The sequence below is a fragment of the Mixophyes fleayi genome, chromosome 3 (assembly GCF_038048845.1).
Source record: "Mixophyes fleayi isolate aMixFle1 chromosome 3, aMixFle1.hap1, whole genome shotgun sequence".
Classification (NCBI taxonomy): Eukaryota; Metazoa; Chordata; class Amphibia; order Anura; family Limnodynastidae; genus Mixophyes; species Mixophyes fleayi.
Genome location: NC_134404.1, coordinates 73,327,619 through 73,351,562, shown reverse-complemented (window position 1 = coordinate 73,351,562; position 23,944 = coordinate 73,327,619). Strand labels below are relative to the sequence as shown.

Here is a 23,944-nt window from a genome sequence, read left to right as displayed (position 1 = left end):
AGCCTGCGCAGTCAGCTTAGCCTTGTGCATTTAAAAACTCATGGGGCCAATAAGCTAACCGGCGGTGGGTGGTAGGTGCTGAGGGGGGGGGGGGATGTCTTAAGAGAGGCTGGCTGCATTCACATATTGGGCTTGGAATGGAGCTTATCTAAAAATTAACTTCCTACAGTGTTGTATGTCCTGTCCTGCTCGTTTTTTTTTTTGGTTTTTTTTTAAGTAAAAAAAATATAAAGTTGCAGTAGCAAGGACAAAGCAACAAATTAAGACTGGATAGAGGAATCTATTTTGATTGACAGGACAATACATACCGCACCGGGTAAACCCTATATTCCTTTAATAACTTTGAATTATGATTGATGCCTATTGTGAGAATAATAAATAGTTATCAATAGGAAGGTGCACCCACACATATTAATTCCATAATCCACGAGAACAGAAAGACAGAAAAAGTGTAAAACGGGGCAGTCGGAGGGTTACATTTTCATAAAATCTGCTTGTAGACTTATATTTTTTTTAATGGTTATTAATATTCCCTCTGATGCTGAAAAGCAAAATGTTTTGATTTTAAATATTTCGCTAATAAATTAAATAAAATCCAGAGTGTAAGAAACGTGTGATAAAATGTTGACTGTTAAAAATAGCAGTAACAGTCTGCTATACCCCGCGACTGCTGTATTTTATTTCTTGCTTATCTAAATGTATTGCTCCTATTATCTCTACATCTTAAATAGCTCCTTTTAATATTGGTTCCAAGTTAATAATACAAGTAATTAATTTTCCATGCCCTAATGAGCACCAATCTGTGGTCTTTCTAGATCTTCCAATTGGAGGAATCACATCTTAATCCTTCTATTATATTGAAATTTTCCCAAGATACACTATGAAAGGATCTGAACAATTGTCAGGTCGACATGTCTGCACAGGCAAAAATCATGAGTGCCAAAATAAGCACTTCTTATGCCAATACTTTGATTCCCTTGATATCAAGTGCTAATAATACTAAGGTGCTAGAGTCAGGTGGGCAAGGGGGCCCCATAGGCAGGGCTCTTAATTAGAATAAATAATCCTGCCTAAAAAAAATAAAAAATTCCTCCAAACCCCCCCCCAAAAAAACGTACCTTTTGCAGTCACGCGGTATGTATGTATGTATGTATGTATGTATGTATGTGTGTATGTGTGTGTGTGTGTGTGTGTGTGTGTGTGTGTGTGTGTGTGTAGGGGCCCCGGTGCACTGCTTTGCCCGGGGGCATGTATGTATATAGGACTGATACTTGCTAATAGTTTTTTTTTTCAAAGGCAGACAACGTCAAGGCGCATTTCGCTAATTGCCTCAACCACGCGATCTGCAAGCTCCTCTTTATCATTAGAAATAACATTCCGATATTGGGGACACATGGGTTGGGGTAGATTAGAATTCTCCCAGTCAGAACAAGCAGGCGCTTCAACCGAGTAACCGTTAGGTGATTGCTGATAGATCATTAAATTATTCAAGCAGTAGTGAAGGTATCAGGAGTGCATGTATTCATATGTTCAGCGGTGCAGAGAGTATGTCCTATATACACACTCAAGAACCTTAGTACTATTAGCACTCGATTTCAAAGGAATCAAAGTATTGGCATAAGAAGTGCTTATTTTGGCACTTGTAATTTTTGCCTGTGCAGACATGTCGACCTGACAATTGTTCAGATCCTTTCATAGTGTATCTCATGGAGAATATAATAGGAGGATTAAGATGCGATTCCTCTGATTGGAAGATCTAGAAAGACCACAGATTGGTTCTTATTAGGACCTGGAAAATTAATTACTTGTATTATTAACTTGGAACCAATATTAAAGGAGCTATTTAAGATGTAGAGGTTATAGGAGCAATACATTGAGATGAATATAAGATAAATAAAACACAGCAGTCAATTGGTATAGCAATCAACATTTTTCATCACACATTACTCTTGATTTTAAATAATCCGCTAATTGAATAAAATCCCAAAACGTATTTTGCTTTTCCGTATCAGAGGAAATATATAATAATGTTTAATAGTTAATAAAGTATACAAGCAGATTTTATGAAAATACAACCCTTTTGAATGCCCTGTTATATACATTTTCTGTCTTTTTTTTTTTTTGTTTTTTTTTTCCTTTCTTGTGTGGATTGTAATTTGACTACAGATAGACCAGTACAGGAAACTTAACAGTTGGCAATAAATGTATTTAAACATAAAGCCTACCATAAAGCACTTATGAAAACTCCCTTTTTCCACTACAGCTCCAACTAAACCATAAAAGGACAACCCCCATAGTCCATATCCATGAAACACAATTTGCATAAATAGATGATGCATTACTTTTAATCTTACATTTACCCCACGTAAGGGAAGCTGACATACTGAGTACAACTACCTACCATAGTAATTAGAGAAAGCAAAACATAAATGAAACCACTAAGAATGCAACACAGACCCCAGTCTGGCAAAACGGAGTCCCAGGTACCCAGTAACATGACATTGGGCATGAAAATAAAAAAATGAGTGAATAGATCAGTTTGAAGGGCAATGTATTTATATTTTGAGAGTTCTTACATTTAAAATAGAGGATAATTAGTTTGTTATTGCAACATGTCCTTACCACTTACTCTGTATTTTATGCAGTCATACAGTATGGGTTTGTGACCATCTTCGTGGCTGCTTGCCCGCTGGCTCCTCTCTTTGCTCTGCTTAATAACTGGATTGAGGTGCGCTTAGATGCACATAAATTTATCTGTGAGTACCGTCGCCCTGTGGCTCATCGTGGCCAAGGCATTGGAATATGTATGTCCATCCTAAAGGCCATTACCTGCATTGCGGTCATCGGGAATGTAAGTATAATTGAGGGACAGTTTCAGAAAATATTTATTTGTTACGCCATTCTGAAAATATAACAGAATCTCATTTGTGAGAGAATATATAATCACCAGCTACTATAGTTGAAGTATATTGTACAATCTGCATATTTATAGGTGCTTTTTGCTATGTACCATCAGTATGTCTTGCTGGCATGTTACTCATGTAATCGATCAGATGCACAGATTCCCTATGTGAGCAGTCCTAACATTCCCTATTGTCGCCATAGATAAGTGATTAATATTAAACCTAATTTGTGGACTGCTAGCTTGTTACCAATCCTTTCTTGGAGAGGTTCCAAGATGAGACCTAGATATGACTTTTTCCATTGAAAAAACATTAAAAATGTTCAATGGTAGGGTCATTTTCATATAGATGATGGGAAGATAATGGTAATGAGATTTTTTTTTTCTTCATAGAATGCAGCTGTGTGCATGCTCCTAGTAGCAGAGTTAGATAGAGGGTGTGGGATAGGGGGTAGACAGGCATTGATGAGACACAGATTCATGTCATTAACTAGTAGGGGAGTGAAACTTACTGGTTCACTGTTCATACAAAACAATAGCAACTCCAGATACTTTCAGCAAGAAACTTGAAAAGTGGTGATAAAGTCCAATTTCCGGCACAGTCATTAATCAGGCTATATTGAGCCAAATTGCAAAAAGTAACTCTCCCCCCCCACCCACGAAACCCCACCCGCATAGCTTCCATGTTTTTAAGTACATTGGCATTGGCTTTTAAGGATACTCATTGTTCTCATGTTTTGTTCTGAGCTATTTCCATGGGATAAAGCAGATATAGCTTTACAAAATAGAGAAAGTGGAAAACAAAAAATGTTTTCTGTCGCTAGTCAAAGCCGCTTTAAGTATATTACGATGTAAAGATGTAAAGATACTCCGGGTCATCTGTGACTTATTTTCAGGCATTTCTTGTGGCCTTCACTTCTGATGTCATACCACGCCTTTATTACCAGTACAAGACAGATGGAGATTTACAAGGATACATCAATTTTTCCCTCGCTGCTGCACCTGAACCTTATGTGAGAAAACACAAGCCCTGTAGGTAAGGACACAATTACTTCAGAGTAAAATGACTTAAAAAATAATGTTTATACGTTCATTTATTGGTTTGTGCATACACCTTATACTAAATACATTACTTTAGCACATAGTTGGAGTCCATGATTATAAAGATACCTGGAGGTAAATGTATCAAGCTGAGAGTTTCTGGCGCATTTGAAAAGTAGAGCTGTTGCCAATCAGATTCTAGCTGTCATTTTGTATAATGTACTAATTAAATAACTAGAATCTAATTAATTAGTTTCTATAAGCAACATCTTCATTTTTCAAACCAGTGGGAAACTCTCAGCTTGATATACATTTACCTCCTGGACAACCAGAGAGATACGACTAATCTAATCTTATAAACATATGTAAAATATTATAACCATATCCAATGTTCCTCTGCTGTTTGGTAGATTAATCTGTATGCATTGTGAATGTACTACTCTACTCAATCACGTTCCTAGCCAGCAGGAAAGTATTAAAAATTTGGCAGCCATGCTGAAGGTGGAAATACCCTTTAAAGAACATAAGGTGATTGTTGTCTACAGCGCCGTACAAGTACAAACAATAGGACAGAACGCGGTAGAACAGTACAGTGCAATAAACAAGTTGCACAATAAATTGCGTAGTTCAAAGCACAGCGAATATGAAAGGGTGAGAGATATTCAGCACAAGGTGTAAACCTGTGTCCAAGAGGGTAGGCGCAGCTAACAGGTTAAGAGTCACTGAAAAGGAGAAGAGAAAAGCAAAACTGGAGTCGGTAGGCAGAAAGCCAAGAAGGAGGTGAGCAGAGTAGCTGGAGAGCAAAGTTAAAAGTTATGGAAACAGGAGGAGAGAGGGCCGTGCTCAAAGGAGCTTACAATCTACAGCATATTATCAATGCATGCTTTCTTAGTTTTTACAAGCTCATTTAGCCATTCATTATATCATTATTTTTATATATGGAAATTAACTTAATGCTTTCCTCACACAGATTAAAAGGCTACAGTTTAACGCTATAGATTAGACCCAACTCCCATTTTTTTCTTATCAGTACCTGGCTAATAAAGATACAGTATAACAGTATTACATTTTTTCCAAGTTTGTGAGTGAATGGATGAGGCTCACTCCGTGGCGTACCATGCAATCACCAGGATTCATGGCAAAATTTATAGGGAGGGGTAGAGGTGTCCATCCATTCTGGAGACCCCCTCTACTATTATGAGCATGTGCAGTTAAGCACTATTTCTCTTTCATCCAGTTTGGGGGATACTGCTTACCATGGGGTGTGAAGGGGAGCATGGGAGTTGGCACCTAGCTAGTTAATTTCTAGCATTCTCTCCCCTTCCCTCTACATACCCCCGCCTCTTCCTCTTCCTCCTCAGTTTTTTCTAGGTGCCCATGGAGTTAGGCACTGTTTTAGTTGCTGCTAGATTTTATTTTATTGTTTATTTTGTAGGAGAATATCTTGGGCAGACCTGGGAGTGTGTTCTATTATAGAGAGCACACTCCCGGAACAGCAGCACAGGCACTGCTCTGTCAGCTGAAAGCCAGAGGCTCTCACTGGCAGAGCAAATTAGGATGCTTGAGTACAGAGTGACTAGTGGTCTCCGGACCGCTGTCACTCTTGGGGACTCACCGATAACCGGCGCTGCCTTTAGGCATGGAGGGCCGGTTATCAGAATGAAAAGAATGCCGGCGGCCATTTTAAAAAAATATAGCCGCAGAGGAGAGGAAACGGAAGGGGGCCATACCAAGATCCCCCCTCATACATAGGAGGGGGATTCGGGGTGAAAATCCGCTGCGGAGACCTCAATTGAGGTCTCCACTACTCTGCCATATACTATTTGTTTTCTTCTCCCCGCTAATGGGGCAGGAAAAGCACTTCAGAGAGACAGCATTATCAGAGGAGGGGGGGGGGGGGAGCTATGATATAGAGCTCCCCTGCTCTCCATGGAAAGTTTGATTAGCCCAGCCTTTTTGGCGCCAAATATAAGTCCGGAAAAGGACACAGATCAGAGGGAGCAGGCACCAGGCACTGCTGTTGGACTTCTCCCCTGTTTGGGCTAAGTATCTGATTTATTTAAATATATTATTGTATTGCTGACTGCAAAGTGGGCTAGTGGAAATTATATTATAGTTCTCACACTTGCCAAGTTATTTTATTTTGGTTTTAATAATTTACAAGTATAACTTTTATGCCTGTTCTTTTTTCTTTTTCATATTATTTGCTATGCTGTCTCTCGCTCTCTAACAGCTAAATTTAAGTCTGTATGTTGGTGTGCCTTCCTTTGTAAAATGACAGATAAAGGAAAGCACCCTAAAGTAAAGTGTTTCACTTGTTCAAAATGTAATGCAAAATTACCTAGTGGGCAGAGGGACCCGTTGACTCTATGTCCTGTCTGCGATGCAGGGGGTCCCCCTAAGCAATCCCAGCTTGTGGCAGCCCCACTGACGGAGAAACCGGCCTGGGTGGCCTCCCTGACACAGTCGGTTTCCTCTCTAGCACAGATGGTGTCACAGTCCAATCAGCTGATGTATACTGTGGCAGCCGCGGTGGCTAATAGTGCTAGTACGCCTTTGGGCCTTCCTGCTGCCACAGGTTCCTTTGAAGAGTCTATGCCAGGACCTTCCTCATTGCTTACAGACCAGGCCCCTGTTCCCTCAGAACCGGCATGGTCCGCAGCTTTTATTAAGGGTTTGGATAAACTAAACCAGTTACTTGAATCCCCAAACATCCCGCCTGCTAAGAGGAAGAGGCCTAGACCCACTAATATCCTTATGGTCCTTTCAGACCCGGAGGGGGTTTCTGAGGAGGAGGGGGAAGTATATTCTGATCCTGACCAGGGGCAACCTTTGGTGCAGGAAGAAGACCCTAAAAGCCATTTTGTTAATGATTTGGTTTTAGCGGTAGGAGAGGCGTTTGACCTCCCTGAACCGGAGGATCCTACTCCTAGAGACATAAGGCTCTTTAAGAAGGCCAAAAGGAAAGCTATTCGTTTCCCCTTTCGGTAGAACTCAGAGATATTGCAGAGGGAGCCTGGAAACAGCCTGATAGAAGAAGGTTCTCTGTTCCCAGAAAGTTCTCTTCCCTGTATCCATTACAGGAGGAAGATATGGCCCGCTGGGAGAGTATTTCTAAGGTAGATATTCCAGTAGCCCGTTTGGCCAGACACACTTTACTACCAATCCCAGGTTCGGCAACTCTGCAAGATGTCAATGATCGCAGGGTGGAATCCCAGCTAAAATCTATATTTGTGGCTGCGGGTTCTTCCTTTAGACCCACATTTGCTTCAGCTTGGGTTGCTACAGCCATGGAGACATGGGCAGAACAACTGGCAGAGGCCTTACAGGACTCGGAGTTACTTCCCCTGGCTTTGCATCTGAAAGAGGCATCGGGGTACCTTTTATGAGGCGGCTCAGAGCTCAGCGTCTGTGTCCTCCTCTATTCAGGCTGCATCCATTTCAGCAAGAAGAACGTTATGGCTGAAACCCTGGGAAGGAGATTCGGAATCAAAGAAGTCCGTTGAATCCATTCCTTTTTCAGCAGCAGGGTTGTTCGGGCCGGAATTGGATACTATGATTTCCCAGGCAACAGGGGGCAAAAGCACTTCTTTGCTGGTATTCTCAGGTAGGGGCAGGACTTCTCGGGTCAGCTCCTTTCGTCAGCCCTTTAGAGGGAACTCCTGGCCTAGAGGACAGTCATTTAGAGGTAGACAGCCAAATGTTCGAGGCTCCTCAGTCAGGGTAGATCCTCATTTGCGGCTAGGCGCCAGGCCTCTAGGACACAGGAGAAGCCTGCGTCCTGACGACCACTCTACTCTGCCAGAGGTGGCGCCACAGGGGGTGACGTCTGTCTCTGTTCGGGAACAGTGGGCATGGTCATCCCAAGGCACTTGGATTTGGGGTATTATAGCAGGGGGGTACATGTTAGACCTGCTGGGTCCGGTACCACATTGTTTTTTTGTTACACCTCTACCCCGAGAGCGATCAGGAAGTCAGGCAATACAAGTCTGTGTTGCCTCTCTTCTTTTACAAAGAGTCATTTGCAGTCCAAGATTCACAGTGGGGTCCTCCCATTACCAGAGAGGTTGGGGGATGGTAATATTGCTCCTCCGGCTCCAGGGACCTTGGTCGGTCCAGGAATCAGCCTTACCAATAAATGTGTTACAGTTGTAGGCAATTCCTTTAGCCCTTTGGGGGGCCCAGTCCCTCCTTTAGGGCCACCCTGTCAGAATTCAGTCCGACAATGCCACGGCTGTGGCATATGTCAACAGGCAGGGAAGAACCAGGAGTGCAGCCGCAATGAAAATTGCAGCTCAGATTTTTTGTTGGACAGAACAATAGGTTTCGGCAGTATTCATTCCAAGAATAAGGGGTTAGGAGGCCGACTATCTAAGTCGAAATCAAATGATGCCGGGGGAGTGGTTACTCCATCTGGATGTATTTCAGTCTCTAGTTCAGAGGTGGGGTCTTCCGGATATAGATCTCATGGCCTCCAGACACAACAAGAAGGTTCACAGGTTTTTAGCAAGGGCAAGAGATCCCTTAGTGGTGGCAGTGAACGAAATGACGATGTCATGGGAGCTCAGGTTGGGATACCTGGTTCCTCCGATGCCCATGCTTCCTCGCATGCTCAGACGAGTAAGGCAAGAGGGTCTTCCGATAAGATAAGGATTTTGTCTTCCGCCACCAGACGACCTCCTTCAATTTACCTTCAGTTACCAGAATTTTCCTCAGCTCAGTTTAATGGCATGGATGTTGAAGCCAGCCTCTGGAGGGCTAGGGGTTTTTCGTCTAGTGTAGTTAACACTATGATGCAAGCTCGAAAACCAGTTTCGGCTCGCATCTATCAGCAGATTTGGAGAACCTATATCAGATGCTGTGAAAATAGGTCATATCACACGTCTTCCTTCAGTCTCCCTCGCTTATTGGCTTTTCTTCAGCATGGGCTGGAAACAGGCCTTCGTTTAGGTTGCCTAAAGGTTCAGGTATCAGCTCTGTCAGTCTTTTTTCATCGGAAATTAGCGGAGTTACCAGATATCAAGACTTTTCTTCAGGGAGTCTTACATATTCAACCTCCCTATGTTCCACCTACAGCACCATGGGATCTTAACCTGGTACTGGACATGCTTAAAGGGCCTCCCTTTGAACCCCTACCTGAGGCAGATTTTAGGTGTTTGACCTGGAAGGTTGTTTTTCTTTTAGCAATTGCATCAGCACATAGGGTATCGGAATTGGGAGCTCTGTCTTGCCGGGAGCCATATGGTTTTTCATGAGGACAGAGCGGTTCTGAGAACACTCCCCTCCTTTGTTCCAAAAGTGGTGTCCTCTTTCCATTTGAACGAGGAAATTGTAGTTCCGTTTTTTTCATCTTCTTCTCACTCTGATCGGCAGTCTATGAAAAAGTTAGATGTGGTTAGGGCTCTCCATATTTATGTCAAAAGAACATCTCAGATTAGACGAACCGATTCTCTGTTTTGTCCTATATGATTCTAACAAAAGAGGCTGGCCAGCCTCTAAACAGTCCATTGCAAGATGGATTACGGCAACTATTAGGCAGGCTTACATGACAGCTAACCTGCCTGTGCCGGAGAGACTTACGGCCCATTCCACCAGATCGGTAGGGGCGTTGTGGGCAGCAAGAAATGGGGCTTCTGCTGACCAGCTTTGCAGGGCAGCCACCTGGTCTTCTGTCCATACATTTACCAAATTCTATCAATTTAATATATTTGCATCCGCAGATGCAGATTTCGCTCGTAGTGCTCTACGAGCGGGGTTTTCAGAGCGGTCCCACCCTTAGGGGGCTGCTTTAGAACGTCCCCATGGTAAGCAGTGTCCCCCAGACTGGATGAAAGAGAAAAGAGGATTTATATACTTACGTTAAATCCGTTTCTCTGATTCCGTCTGGGGGACACTGCGATCCCTCCCTTCTGCCTTTCCTCTGTATGCTCTTGTTTGATTGACCTTTCTCCTTGGGGCTTTTTGAATTAACTGAGGAGGAAGAGGCGGGGGTATGTAGAGGGGAGGGGAGGGGTCTGTCAGCAATGCTAGAAATTAACTAGCTAGGTGCCAACTCCCATGCTCCCCTTCACACCCCATGGTAAGCAGTGTCCCCCAGACGGAATCTGAGAAACGGATTTAACGTAAGTATATAAATCCTCTTTTCAGATATTACTGCTGGTTGTAGTAATATATCACAAAATATCAACATGATAAATTACAATTTACTTCTTTAATGTGTTGTATTTGTGAAGAATAAAGTATATACAGAAAGAAAGAAATCAGATGAGGAATTCATAAAACATTTACAAACATTAGTGGTAACTTTAAAGGACTGCTACAGCCCAAAATTAACTTCCATATATGAACATGTTGGGGTATTGGGGTTCACCGATACTTCTATCAGTCACCTTCAATGTCCGTCAGATCTTCCTTGATTTTTCAGTTGACTGGCAAACAGAAAAACACTCAACACCTGTATGATATAATGCTGAGCAACTTTTATTCTGTTCCAAATTGAGACCACTTCAGTGTCTTTATTTATACATAAAAGTTTATGGGTATAGATGCTTAACAAATTATAAGACCGTAGATTATGAAAGTAAGTCAATCAACAATTATATGTATTGCAGTTTTCCATCAAAGTTCAAACAATTCTTTCTTTCTGCGCTATCTCTTTCCAGGTTTTCTGCCGATATTCTTGAGCTGCCCCCAGCTTTGAGTTCTTGACTTTTATCTATAAAGAACGTTTCGCTTTGCTGCGTGTCCTTGGTCTGTTTCTGTTCATGGGAACATCCTGCTATGTAGTTTCACAACCTTGAATAATTATTACAATATCTGCTGAAATTTCTTAAGATTATAGCATAACATATTAGTTTTTAAAGCTTAATACATGATAGATATTAAATCAATAATCATAAAATGTTACCCTTACACTCCCCTCTTCTGATTAAATATCTTCTAACTTCTACCTATCAGTCATGGTTAAAATCAGCAGAAGACAGTTAGCACTTACCTTTACACTATGTGGTATCTTAAGGACCCCATATAGGTAGAATAATTCATTCAGCACGTATTCCCTGGTATCTTTATCACCATAACTCCTCTTTCCCTATTTAATGTCTTATCTAGGTGTATAGAGCGGAATACTTTGCTGATATCTATTTAGAAGTTTCCTTGTATTACTTGTTGGGTAACCGTTCCATATTATAGTTAATGCAAGAAGGATTAGTAACAATGGTTGAATCAAGATATTCATTGCTTTCTTCATGGAATAAGATCCATTAACAAATATGTCCCACTAATGATGTGATAATCCATTTTTCAATTCCATTCCACAATTATCTGCCAATTCTGTTCATAGGTTTTTTTTTAACCAACTTAGTATCTGACCCGGGGTCCACGCCTGCCCTAGGATTCCCATAAATTCTACCACAAAAAGGATATAAATCTTCATTCTGGTTTCTCGATGGTCACTGTCAATCTCTTGTTGCAGACTGCGGTTTTTTGGTTTGATTGCTGACCATTGTTCATAATGTTCACTGTTTGTCTCAGGCATTAAACTTGTAGACATTTCAGTGATCATTACTGGTTCAGGAAGCTCACTATTTTTCCTTCAGGAACAACAATAAAGTGTCAGTAATTTCTTAATCAGCCATATAACAATTTTTACTACCACATATACGATCAACAGGATTGTCAAACCCTTTGCTACTAATGCCAATGTTCCCAATATCCAAAATGAATCATTACTGACCACTTTGAAAATGCCTTTGTGTGGATGCATAGCCTCATTGGCAGAGTTTACTCTCCTATGAGTGCAGATTGTTGAGCACTCCTTCCCCTTATGTTTCTCACAGTGGCATAGACAATTTGTCACTTATCTGTCTGTTTCACACTGGGTTAGGGAGGCCTTGATCCCTACTTCAGTCACAACTATTCTGGCAAGACATATCAATACCACAAGACAGTACATTTCTATTTATCAGAACAAGACTTCCCCGATTTTAAGACTTTGCAATGTGATGCGTGAATCCAGGTGTCTTTTTTTTTTTTTTCCTCCTGTACTTTCACGGCTATGGGAGTCATCAACAGGACTTTATAAGGACCCTTGTATCTGGGTTCAAGACTTCTCCTGACGTCCTTTCTCACGACTACCCAGTCCCCAGGTTGCAGTCTACAGACCCTAATTTTGATACAGGTACCGACAATGGAAGGAAACACTTGACCATATACTTCAGTTAGTTGTTTCTGTAATAAGGCAACATAGTTCAACAAATCACCATGTACATGCCGTAGTTGCTGTGGAAAATAACAGCCTGTTCTGTGTCCTGTGCCAAACAAAATCTCATATGGTGTTAAACCTGTGTCTTTCCTATGAGTGTTTCTTACGGAGTGCAGGGCCATAGGTAAACTTGAGATCCATGGCAGGCCTATTTCAGCCATTATTATCTGCATTTGCTTTTCTGCATGCTCACGTCTCCAACTAGCGACTGAAAAGGTCCACATACACGCAAGTACATTTTCATACCCTGAGCATTTGGGAAGCTGAATAAAATCTATCTGAATCCTTTTTATAGGGATACTGTGTCTGGGGTGTGCTTTTCCGTGGAGTTGGGACATAACTACCCAGGTTGTTTTGTGCACAGATTAAGCAACCAGCCACTAATGCCTACACTGCTTGGGCAAACCCTGGTGCTATCCATAACCTGTTACTGAGTACAACCATAGCATCTTTCCCCAGATGCACTTTCCCGTGTGCTATAGTGGCCATAATGGGATAAAGTGTTTTTGGCAGACACAAACGCTGACCTTTACACCACTCCTTGCACTTCTAGTGCTCCATGCTTTGCCCAAGTCTTTTTCTCATTGTTGCTTGTCTCTGCATAGGTTGGAGTGTGGTTTGGTCAAACTTGGGGTCAGGGTGTCACCATGTAAATAGACTCCCCTTGTGGACTGGGGCTATGGTGGGTTCTCGTGCAGCCTGGTCTACCAGTCTATTTCCCTTAGCTTCGGGGGTAGTGTGTCTGTGTGTGCGCCTTCACCTTCATCATTGACAGTTTGGAGGGCAGCTGGAATGCGGTGAACAGTGCCCTGATATGTTCAGCATGTTGACTGGTTTGCTTTCTGAACCCATAAAGTCCCTATTTTTTTCTATATGGTGCAATAATCATGCGCAATTTCAAACGCATAACCTGAATCAGTGTAAATGTTTAATCTTTGTCCTTCTACATATATGCATGCAAGTGTCGGGGCCTTCAGTTCAGCTTCTTGTGCTGACGTGACTCGGTAGAGTCTGTTGAATCACTATTTCTGTGTGTGGTTACAGCACACCCTGTATACGGTGTGCCTTTTATGTAGTAGTGTGAGCCATCTACATATAGATCTATGTCGGCATCAGGGAGTGGTGTATCATGTATGTTAGGCCCAAAGCCTCTAATTGCATGAGTAAAATACAATAATGATCAGAAAAAAAGTTTTCTGTTTTTGTGTATTCAGTTTATTCTTCAGATGCTTCACTCAAGTCCTCATATCCCCTGTCTGATGATTCATCTTCTTTGTGACTCCCCTTACTCCCCTGTTCTGAAACATCAATGGGGAGCAGGGTTGCTGGATTGAGGATTGTGCATCTGGTAATTGTTACGTGTGAGGCGCTAAGCAAGGCTACCTCATATTTAGTCTAGCTGCAGACTAATGTTTTGTCCTTGCTTAATTGAGAATTTCTGTGACTGTATGTGGAACTTGAATAACAAGTGTATGGTCCAATACCATATCGACTACGATTTTCTATAGTATTACTGCTTTTATACAGGATGGAAAGCCTCTTATAACTGGGTCGAGTTGTGCCGAATAATAGGCCAGTGGCTTTTTGTTTTGTTCCATGTTTCTGTGTGAGGACCCCTAGAGCATGTCCTGACTGCTCATGGGAGAACAATGTGAATGGTTTCAGTTAGTCTGGTAGTCCAAGTGCTGGTGCAGTAGAGATGGCGTGTTTCAAGGCTTGTTCTGCTTTCTCTATTTCAGTTATATTGAGCAGTTCTGTTCCCTGTTGTTTCCTCAAGCATTCATACAATAGTTGCATAAGACTTAAAGCTGAGGGAATCCACTCTCTGCAATACCCTATGAGCCCCAAAAAGGCTCTGATTTCTTTGACTGTCTTTGGTGTCTTCAAGTCTTTTGTATAACTTTAACTCTTTCAGTTGTAAGATGTCTTGCTCCTGCAGAGATACAATGTCCCAAAAATATTTTTCCTGTACTAGTTGCAACTTGCTTGGTGATATTCTGCAGTCTTGTCCGGCCAGGAATCATAGTAATGACAGGGTTTCTGCTTTGCATTATTCAGTTTCTGCAGCCACCATGAGATCATCCACATATTGGATAAGTTGAGTAGTTGGATTAATAGGCCTCCATCCTTGAAGAATTGGTGCCATTGCCTCTGAAATTTCTGATGGGCTGGTGGCTCCTCCTTGAGGGAGTCTTGTCCATGCGTATTGGTTTCCATCATGGCTGAAGGCTAGAAAAAGTAATGGGGACTAAGAAGAAAGCGTTTACCAATTCTATTACTGAGAACCATTTTGCATTTGGAGGTAGCTGATAAAGCAAAGTGTGGGGGTTGGGCACAATGGGAGTGTTGATCAATAATCTTTTGTTGATCTCTGTTAGGTCATGTACCATCCGGTATTGCACCCCTTGTCCGACATCTCATTTTCTTCACTGGGAATAGGTGTGTGCTATAAGGAGAGCGACATTATCTTAACACCCCTATTTGTAGGTATCTTTGTATTTGTTCTGAGATTGGTTTGGTTTGAGCTACAGCAAGTGGATACTGTTTAATTGAGACAGGATGTGTTCCTAGTTTAGTGTCAGTTTTACAGGACTTACTTTAAGTGTACCCACATCCTGTTTTCCTTTGGACCATAAATTATCTGGTACTATGTTCAGTTAATCTGGTAGATTAACAGTCTTATCCTTTTTGACATGTGCTAATCTGCTCTAGCATGTAGATTGCTGCTGTAAGCTCCTCTTGGACTGGAGATGGGAGTTGACTAGTGAGTTTTACTCCATTTTTGGTGTATTTGATACTGGCTTGTATCTTTGAAAGTACATCTGCTCCCAACAGATTATAGGGACAAGGGGCCTGATTCATTAAGGATCTTAACTTGAGAAACTTCTTTTTTCAGTCTCCTGGACAAAACCATGTTACTATGCAAGGGGTGCAAATTAGCTTTCTGTTTTGCACATAAGTTAAATACTGACTGTTTTTTCATGTGTAACACAAATATCAACTTTAAATTTCAGTGTACAAATAAGCTATCAAGCATTTGTGTGCTACATGAAAAAACAGTCAGTATTTAACTTATGTGCAAAACAGAATACTAATTTGCACCCCTTGCATTGTAACATGGTTTTGTCCAGGAGACTGAAATAAGAAGTATCTCAAGTTTAGATCCTTAATGAATCAGGCCCAAGATGAGGAAGTGAAAAATTGTATTGATACTTCAATTTTCTGTTCACCTACTAAGTGTGACTAGTTTACTTTCTGTTAATTTTACTTCTTTTCCTGCAGGCCTGTAGCAGGTAAATCAATTTTTGTTTAATAGTTGTTGAGGTACCTCCTGTTTACTTAATACAGTGCAGTTTGCTCTAGTATCAATTAGACACTGACATTCTTGACCATTCGGTAATATGACATTCACTAGGCCTTTAGTCAAGTCATCTTTCAGAGTTTGGTTATTTGTGAGCCGGAGGTACGTTGGAGTGCCAATTTCCTATGTGGGTTGTTGGTCTGTAACTTGTTGATTTCTTCTTTCAAGTCATTTCTTATGCTTAATGCAATATCTTTTCATGTGCCCTCTTTGGAAGAAATGAAAAATGCAAACAGTCATGTTTCCTTTTTCCTTTATTTGTTGCTTAGGTGCACCTCTTGTCTGTTTGAACCTTCCAGTTTTGATTTTCTTAGACCACATGAACGATAATTCTCTGAGTTTGGGACTTATCTTTGGCTTTCCTCTGCTTCTCCTTTTCCCGGTCTTCTATACCTTCCAGGACTTGGAGCATGGATTGTTTTCCCATTGTCGCTGCTTCTGGTCTTATAAGGAACAATTGTTTAAGATATGTTTCAGAAAGGCCATTAAGGAATCTAGTCTTAAACAGTCTGCGATGTTGGGCATTATCTTGAGTGAAACCTTCATCTTCATGTGCTTGAGTAGCTCTGTCATAATCTGGCAAAGCCAGTGCTGGTGTTGAAGTTACTTTAGCTTAAAATTGGTTAAACATTTGGTTCTGGTCAGCGGAGAGTGTAAATGGCTTACTATCATCCAGAAATGCTAATGCAGAAGCACGGATCATTGTACATAAATGCATTAAGACTTTGAATTCCCAACAATGCATTCCCATATCCAAGATACAAATAAGTACTTGCAGTATATGACGATTATAGCACAGTAAATAAGGGCAGTGAATGTGTTTACAACATTGATTGACTCAAAACTGTTATGAGGATAAAAATAAAAACCTTTTGTTATCTACCATAATTTGACATTACATTGCATTACTTTCTTTCAAACCATCTAATATAAAATTTGGTTACAAAAAAACAAAACAAAGACAAACCCAAAAACTATTTCATATGCAACTGTTAGTCCATTTCTTGTTTTCTCTTTAAAAACATACCTTCTGACCTTCTACGACATACAGGAAAACCACCTAGTTCATGCATTTGCTATGCGAATAGCTCATAAAGTCTAATATCTCTTTCCAAAACACAGTAATCATTACTCAGCAGAGTCTACGTTATTTAAATCCTTCACTAGTTTTTACTTATGTATGTTGTAGCTGTGGACCAAAACATATTGCAAACTTCAATTCATTGGAAGTTGGATAAATTCAATCTAGATTGCCTAAAGGGTCTTTCTCTGTAGCTGGAGACCTTCTGTGAAGAGAAAAAAACATTTACATAGTGATTAACGTTTATTCATTAGATTACAGTAACTGTAACATGCTTGTCAGGATCAATACACCATTATCAGGTAACCAGTAAACACTTTTGTGCAGTGAACAGCTGCTAATAAGACACTTGCTTACATGTTTCTCTGTGTAGCTTAACTGTGACGCTATGCGTTCCATGTTATGAAAACATGATTTCCACAATGTGGCAGTCCCTAATCTCACAAACAGGGAATGTCAAAGTGACGAGACTTGGGCGAGTTTCCAAAGCCACTCCTTTCTCATAATCACCTAGTACAGGCCCCTTGAATGACCCTAATGTGTTTTCCAGGTTTTCAAACATTCAATGAACTGGTTCTCAAAAGGTTCCAGGCATTCAGTCATTTTGAAAGCAACACTTCTTCTTTCATAAATCGGAGTTCTCTCGTTTAGACACCTTGCATTGTGTCTACAAATCACTTCTCAACAAAATCTCTGATCACCAAATATTCACACATTTACAGATTCTGTAATTTCCGTGTCGAAAGTGCAAATATATTCATTTGTTCAAGTCTCGCTCACAGACGGCGTTTTATCTTGTAATATTTCTTTATGGGCATAACAAACCCTCCTGAATTCTGAGAACATTCATCAGCGCCGTTTTCACACATATTAAAACCGCTTGTAATATCTGCATGTAAAAGCTCACTCCCACAATTCTCAACTTCATTAAAGAGAGAGATTTTTTTGCTCAACTTCAGAAACAAAATTATTTTGATCAAATACAGAAACTGCTTGTTGGATCCCAGCCAGCTGGAGGTCAGTGTTTTCTTCTGACACTATCTGTACATTATTTACAGTTTTGTCCGTCCACTGAATCGTGCAGATTTTAAAACTTCTTTTGCATCTCTTCAAAAGCTTACAATTAAGCAATGCAGGCATTACATTTACAAATATACAACTTTTTCAACCTTGAAACATGTATTATTTAAAACGGTCGACAGACCAACACAGATCTCCCTCACATGCAGTAAGACAGACAAAACTCACATACAGGAAGAAAAATTAACTGATATCTTCCAGCCTACTGCTGTGGAACTACAAGTCCCAGCATTAGACTAAATACAAGTCAGCTTCAATATATTACCACTCTCCCCTCTGGACACATTTTAGTTACTCTTGAATTATTGAAGCATACTCAAAGAACCATTTTATCAATGTTACATACATTGTCAGATAACAAAATACAGGGTCCTTCTTATCTCAACACACTGAAATCTTTTTACACAGAATAAAGGGGGCAGGTACATTTCACTCTTTCAGCCGCACAGCATCAAACATACATTTATAGTACACAACCTACTTGATTCATTATATCATTCATCTTCTCATGCATTTAGCATATTCACATATTGACCTGATCTTCATAGCCAAGCCTCATCTTCATAGCCAAGCCTTTTTATCCATTCTTTATTATTCAAATAAAACAGAGACCATTTCTCCAAGTCTAATGTCCCTTCTGGGGGAAATCCTGAAATCCTGCTCTCGAGTACTTTCTGAATCTTTTAAGAGCTTTACTACCTTTTCTCTCCCTCATTATATCCATAGGTTTACCTATAGTAGGCATCTTGCTGTTCTGTGCACCCATTACTGGGTTACTGGTCACAGTACTGTCAGTATCTGGGATACAATGTCCTGTAAGCAGAATAAGGCAATATCATTTTCCCCTTTTGTACAGACTACAAGTGTCTTTAATCCTTTACCTCCTAGTCTGCACTAGGAACACCAGATATGAGTTTTATCGGCTTTTGATTAAAAGGCTGGCACTTATGGCTGATCCAATCCTTCCTCTCAAGTCCGTGTATGGACATATAGTTTTATAATCTGGTAACATTTGAATCAAGTAATACTTATACGGACCACAAAATAATGACACCCTAACGTACAATATAGTATATATTCATTACTCACAAAACCGTAACATGCATTTGTAGTTGTAACACCCTCTAGTCAAGGTCCCTTGCAACCTGAATATTTTCTCAGAACAATGCAGCAGGTACAATTCTTACATACACCCCTCTTGTTATCTTCTAATTCAAATTGTCTACATCCATCATAATCTACAGTATCCATACATTTATAATTTCATTATCCTTTCCTCTGACTGAACATTTGGTTCATGGAATACCCTCTAATCACCTCAACAATATTTCTTTGCATGTATAAGGAAAGTCAGAACAGAGTAAGAAGGTAGAAATCTACACTCTTTTCTTACTCACTGTACGGAATTTAATTCAGCAGTTCTCTGGACATCAGTGGAGTCTGGCGTCAGGTGTAGAGATATTGGGGCATCCTGGACGAGCCCCCAGAAATGTTGGGGTATCGGGTTGACCGATACTTCTATCAATCACCTTCAATGTCAGTCAGATCTTCCTTGATTTTCTGTCGACTGGTGAACAGAAAAACACAACACCTGTGATATAATGCTGATCAGCTTTTATTCTGTTCCAAATTGAGACCGCTTCAGTGTCTTTATACTTAAACGTTTAGGGGTATAGATGCTTAACCAATTATAAGACCGTAGATTATGAAAGCAAGTCAATCAACAATTATATATATATATATATGGCAGTTTTCCATCAAAGTTCAAACAATTCTTTCTTCTTTCTGCATTATCTCTTTCCAGGTTTTCTGCCAATATTCTTGTGCTGCCCCCAGCTTTGAGTTCTTGGCTTTTATCTATAAAGAACGTTTCGCTTTGCTGCGTGTCCTTGGTCTGTTTCTGTTCATGGGAACATCCTGCTATGTAGTTTCACAACCTTAAATAATTCTAACAATATCTGCTGAAATTTTTTAAGGTTATAACATAACATATTAGTTTATAAAGCTTAATACATGATAGATATTAAATCAATAATCATACAATATCACCCTTACAAACAATGAAGGTGGTTTGTGGTAAGCTGCATTCCTCTGCAGCTCTTAGAGTAAAGTTTTTACCTCCTCACTCCATTAGACAGCTAAAGCGCCTATCACATATTAAGGTCAGTATGGTTTAAGTTAAAAAATCCAAGATTCCAGTAGTTTGAGGTGCTGTGATGGCAAGCCCTTTGTTTGTTTGAATCCACTGATTCACAAAATACATGTTTAAAAAGCAAGCCTTCCAATCTGTCAGTTAGGCTAGGTACATGCTACAGAAATTTTCGCCCGATTTGTGTTATCTGTAACAATTTTACCAACGACAGATAAAGTCCCGATCAGCATGTCGATTCGTATGTACACACTATACACATTTTACAAGATTTACCAGATCTGTGCTCTTCATCTGTCATAACCATTGGCTGACAATATCATGACTCTGTAAACTCTATGGAGAGCCTGATTGTGAGTGCATACACACTGTAGTATTGGAACAACATCGTTCCATTGCTGAACAAGATTTTCAAGTCAGTTTGAAAATCTTGATCAACAATTTCATATCTCTGGAACTATAATTGTTTATCGTTCCAGAGTACACACTACTATGATATTGGGCCAATCACCACTGGGGAGCAATGAAAATGTTTGCCTATCGTTCCTATTGGGTACTAGAGAAAGATGTGTACTCATGTATGTACTCTAAATGAACATACACTTTATCAGCGCTCCTAAGTAAGTGTTGACCACCTATAAGAGGATATCGGCCACCTCCTTAAAATGTACTTAAATAACACACAATATATAGATGATCTCTGCTCCAATGGATTGACAGTCACCACTAGATATATACACAATGGATTAATAGTAATATCAATCAGCACACATTTGTCCATACAACAATATCTCAACCATTTTTTTGTCTTTAGTCCATCATTAAATTCTGTGGTGTATTTGTAAGAAATGCCATTCTGTTCGATCAGTCCTGTTTTGTAAGTGTGGTCTCGAAAAAATAAATTAAATGAAAAACAGTACAGTCTTAGAACTGATTATTAAAATAACAGAACTATAAATGTAATGAAAACCCAGTGTTCCTTGTGAGCATCTACAATTGTAGCATGCACACCTCCAAATATGTGAATCACTCCGTGTGCCCAAAACTTTAAAACAATCAGTGCTACATTTTTATTTATTTTTTGTAGTTCTAAAATTCCTTTTTCATTACTTACATATTGATGGAGAACAGACAGCTGACGTGTCTTTGTCCTGGTCCCTAGTCTTCTAATTCTATGAGGAATCTCCACCTTCCCTACATAATGATTGGTCTGCAATAAACTTGTTGAATAGCTTTTGTGTATACACATTTTTGGTTGGGGTGGTATTAATTCAGTTAATGCAGGGTTCTTTCTTTTTTTTTTTTTTTTTAATACCCAATTTTTTTTGGATCCTCAGGTTCTCCTCATGAGACTGGCCACTGAGAACAGAGTGGTCTTCCCAAAATCCCATGATATGTATGTAGGTTTAGCTCTTCCATCTCTCGTATATACTCTCCACTATGCCACTGGTGCTACAGCTTTTTATATTTTAATTATATTGGAAATTAAAGCCACCACTAACATTTTTATTTGTCACATTACTGCTTCCTTATGATTTGCTTATTTACTGTGGAGTGAGTAATTCTAACTATCCCCAACATCAGTAGCCTTCACTTTACAATTGTTTATAGATACATGGCTGGAAAATAGATAAAATGATGTATGCCACATTGGACGTATAATTCATCTAATATGTGTAACCTATGGCAGGCAGATAACTTAAGTGCTGACCTTATAGTCTATGGAGACTTTCATTCAAATCACCCTAGAGCCAAATGCTAATCAGATTTGCTACATGACTGTACTTACTTGTTCAGGTATCGAGCATTAAGGGACACAGAAGGAAATTTGACTCTCGATTTCTGGACCCTGTTGGCATTGCGAATGGCATTTGTCATTTTATTTGAGGTATGTACTTAACAATTTTGTCAGCACATGCTGATTATGACAAAAGTCATGGACTCCATATATTATACCATTGCTGTAAGTCTCTATCAACATAGATCACTCAAGTAAGTATTATTACAATGAAGTTATGTTCAGTGTTACCTTATTTTATGTTATGCAAAGTGATAACTAATGTTAACTACTGAGCCTAATTTATTTTACTAAACATGGTGCATTAAAAAAGGGATTGTGTTCTCGCCCTGCTGTAAACTAATTTTTACTTCTATCATATTTATTTTATTCTTGGCTCAAATGCCATTAGGTCATGCAAACTCAATTCTCAGGTTTACAACTCCTTTAAAAAACTAGCCTCTATGCCTACCACTTACCCAAATGTATATCATATGGGCATCTATCATAGTTTCTATGTCCTCATTCTTTCTTCAGCATGTTGTGTTTCTCCTTGGCCACTTAATTGATCACCTGGTCCCAGACATCCCAGAGTCTATTGAGATAAAGGTTAAGAGAGAGCGGTACCTGGCCAAGCAGGCATTGGCAGAAAATGAGGTAATGTGTAACGGTTAATGTGAAAAAACATGCACACTGTTATAGCATTCTGTGGATAATGTCAACCATACTGTCTCTTTCCAACCAACAGGAATGGGCTTTTAGAGCGCAAACTAGCATGAATACAACACATGCAGATGTACAGTCTCGCCAGGCTGATTGTAGTCCTGTCCCTTGGTTCCGTCCTAAACAGAAGTAATATGCACTTTGTGTGCATTTATAACTGGAAATTACCAATAAGGAGTGAATATCACCTCGTAGTTCCATAACTCACCAGATGAATTGCTTCCTTAACCAGAAGTTGCAGAGGACTGCATTGGTCAACTGGCTAATTGTGGTTGGTGGTGGGTGTCAAGTCTTTTTAAACCTTAACGTTTTAATATATTCTCCTATAATTCCTGTCCACATTATCAACAGGGGCTGGCATACCATTTATACGGAGTACAAATCCATGGTAGTTCTTTTAAGTTCTGCTCCCCGTTCTCATAAATCCAAGACACAGTAGTCTATTTGCATTATTCCCTTCATGGTTCTGAAAAGATCACTGGAGGGGTAATCCAACCCTCCTAAAACCTGTCCTCTTGAGTTATAACCCCCTCCCCCTATCCCCCAGCAGTTTGCCACACAGCCCTCTCCTCACTCTCATCTTCACCTGTCCCTAATTAAACAAAATCAATCGGGTGATTACAATGTTTATGACCCTTATTGTTTCACTGATATTGTGAATCATATTTTTGGTTTGATACAATTCTTTTTTAGTCACTGTGTATAAATATGGACCTTGTTTATATTTGTTAAGCTACTGATCTTGAAAATAAAGGTATAATAAAAAATATGTCAAACATAAGCATTTTTATCTACAGTAGAAATAGCAAATCTGTTGCTGGCTATAGCAGTGTGCTGGGGGATTTCTCTGTGTGTTTGTTCCTTTTGCCCCACCCTCTCACGCACCTGCTATAGCCTATAAATTGATTGAGCAACTTTCATTTCTTTATAATTCTTAAATATGTAAGCAGAAAATGCACTGTTGTGGCAACAAATATATGTTTGTATATTTGATACTGATAAGTCTTGGGGCTCTAGGTTCTTCCTGTCCCTGGTCAGTGTGGCTTTACAGGATACTGTATTTAAACATAGGAGTGCTAGATAACATGGGGCAGAAACTGTGCTGCTAGATCACTGATCCATAAGTCCTCTAAGTCTTATTTATTAATAGGAAAGCCATGAGTCTCTACCCTGAGGCATCAGTCCTATGTGGTGTATGGAGAACAGGTGTGAAATGTTCTTTGAAGATGAGTTAATCTTGACAAAGGAAAGTCTACTAAACAGTGGTTCTTTAGACTACTTTGGTGCCTCTATAGTAACCTCACAAAAATCAAATTTACCTATTTATTGGGCTGAAGCCAGCACAAATAGAAGGCCGGTGAATGCTGCAGATGACTTTTGTTGGATGGTTTACTATGCAGTCGCTCAAGCATAGTAACCACAGTGTCCGTGGGCAATGACAGACTCACTGCAGCGAAGAGCAGGTATGATGGCGTAAGACACGAGTATTGGAGAGAGGTACACACGTTAGTGTTTGTTTTTTGTTTACACAGCTGTGTAAACCCTAATGTGGAGAGTTCCCCTAATA

At 40.0% G+C, this 23,944-nt stretch overlaps 1 protein-coding gene across 1 annotated transcript in view; it reads left to right on the top strand.

Annotated features, from left to right (window-relative positions):
- Positions 1–23,105, top strand: part of ANO7 (anoctamin 7) — a 105,927-nt gene extending 82,822 nt beyond the window's left edge. The window contains exons 19-23 of the mRNA XM_075200858.1: positions 2,646–2,851; positions 3,799–3,938; positions 21,675–21,765; positions 22,192–22,311; positions 22,403–23,105. Coding sequence (XP_075056959.1) covers positions 2,646–2,851; positions 3,799–3,938; positions 21,675–21,765; positions 22,192–22,311; positions 22,403–22,510 — 665 coding nt within the window. The 3' untranslated portion in view covers positions 22,511–23,105. The remainder of the gene's footprint in view (positions 1–2,645; positions 2,852–3,798; positions 3,939–21,674; positions 21,766–22,191; positions 22,312–22,402) is intronic.
- The last annotated feature ends 839 nt before the right edge of the window (positions 23,106–23,944 follow it).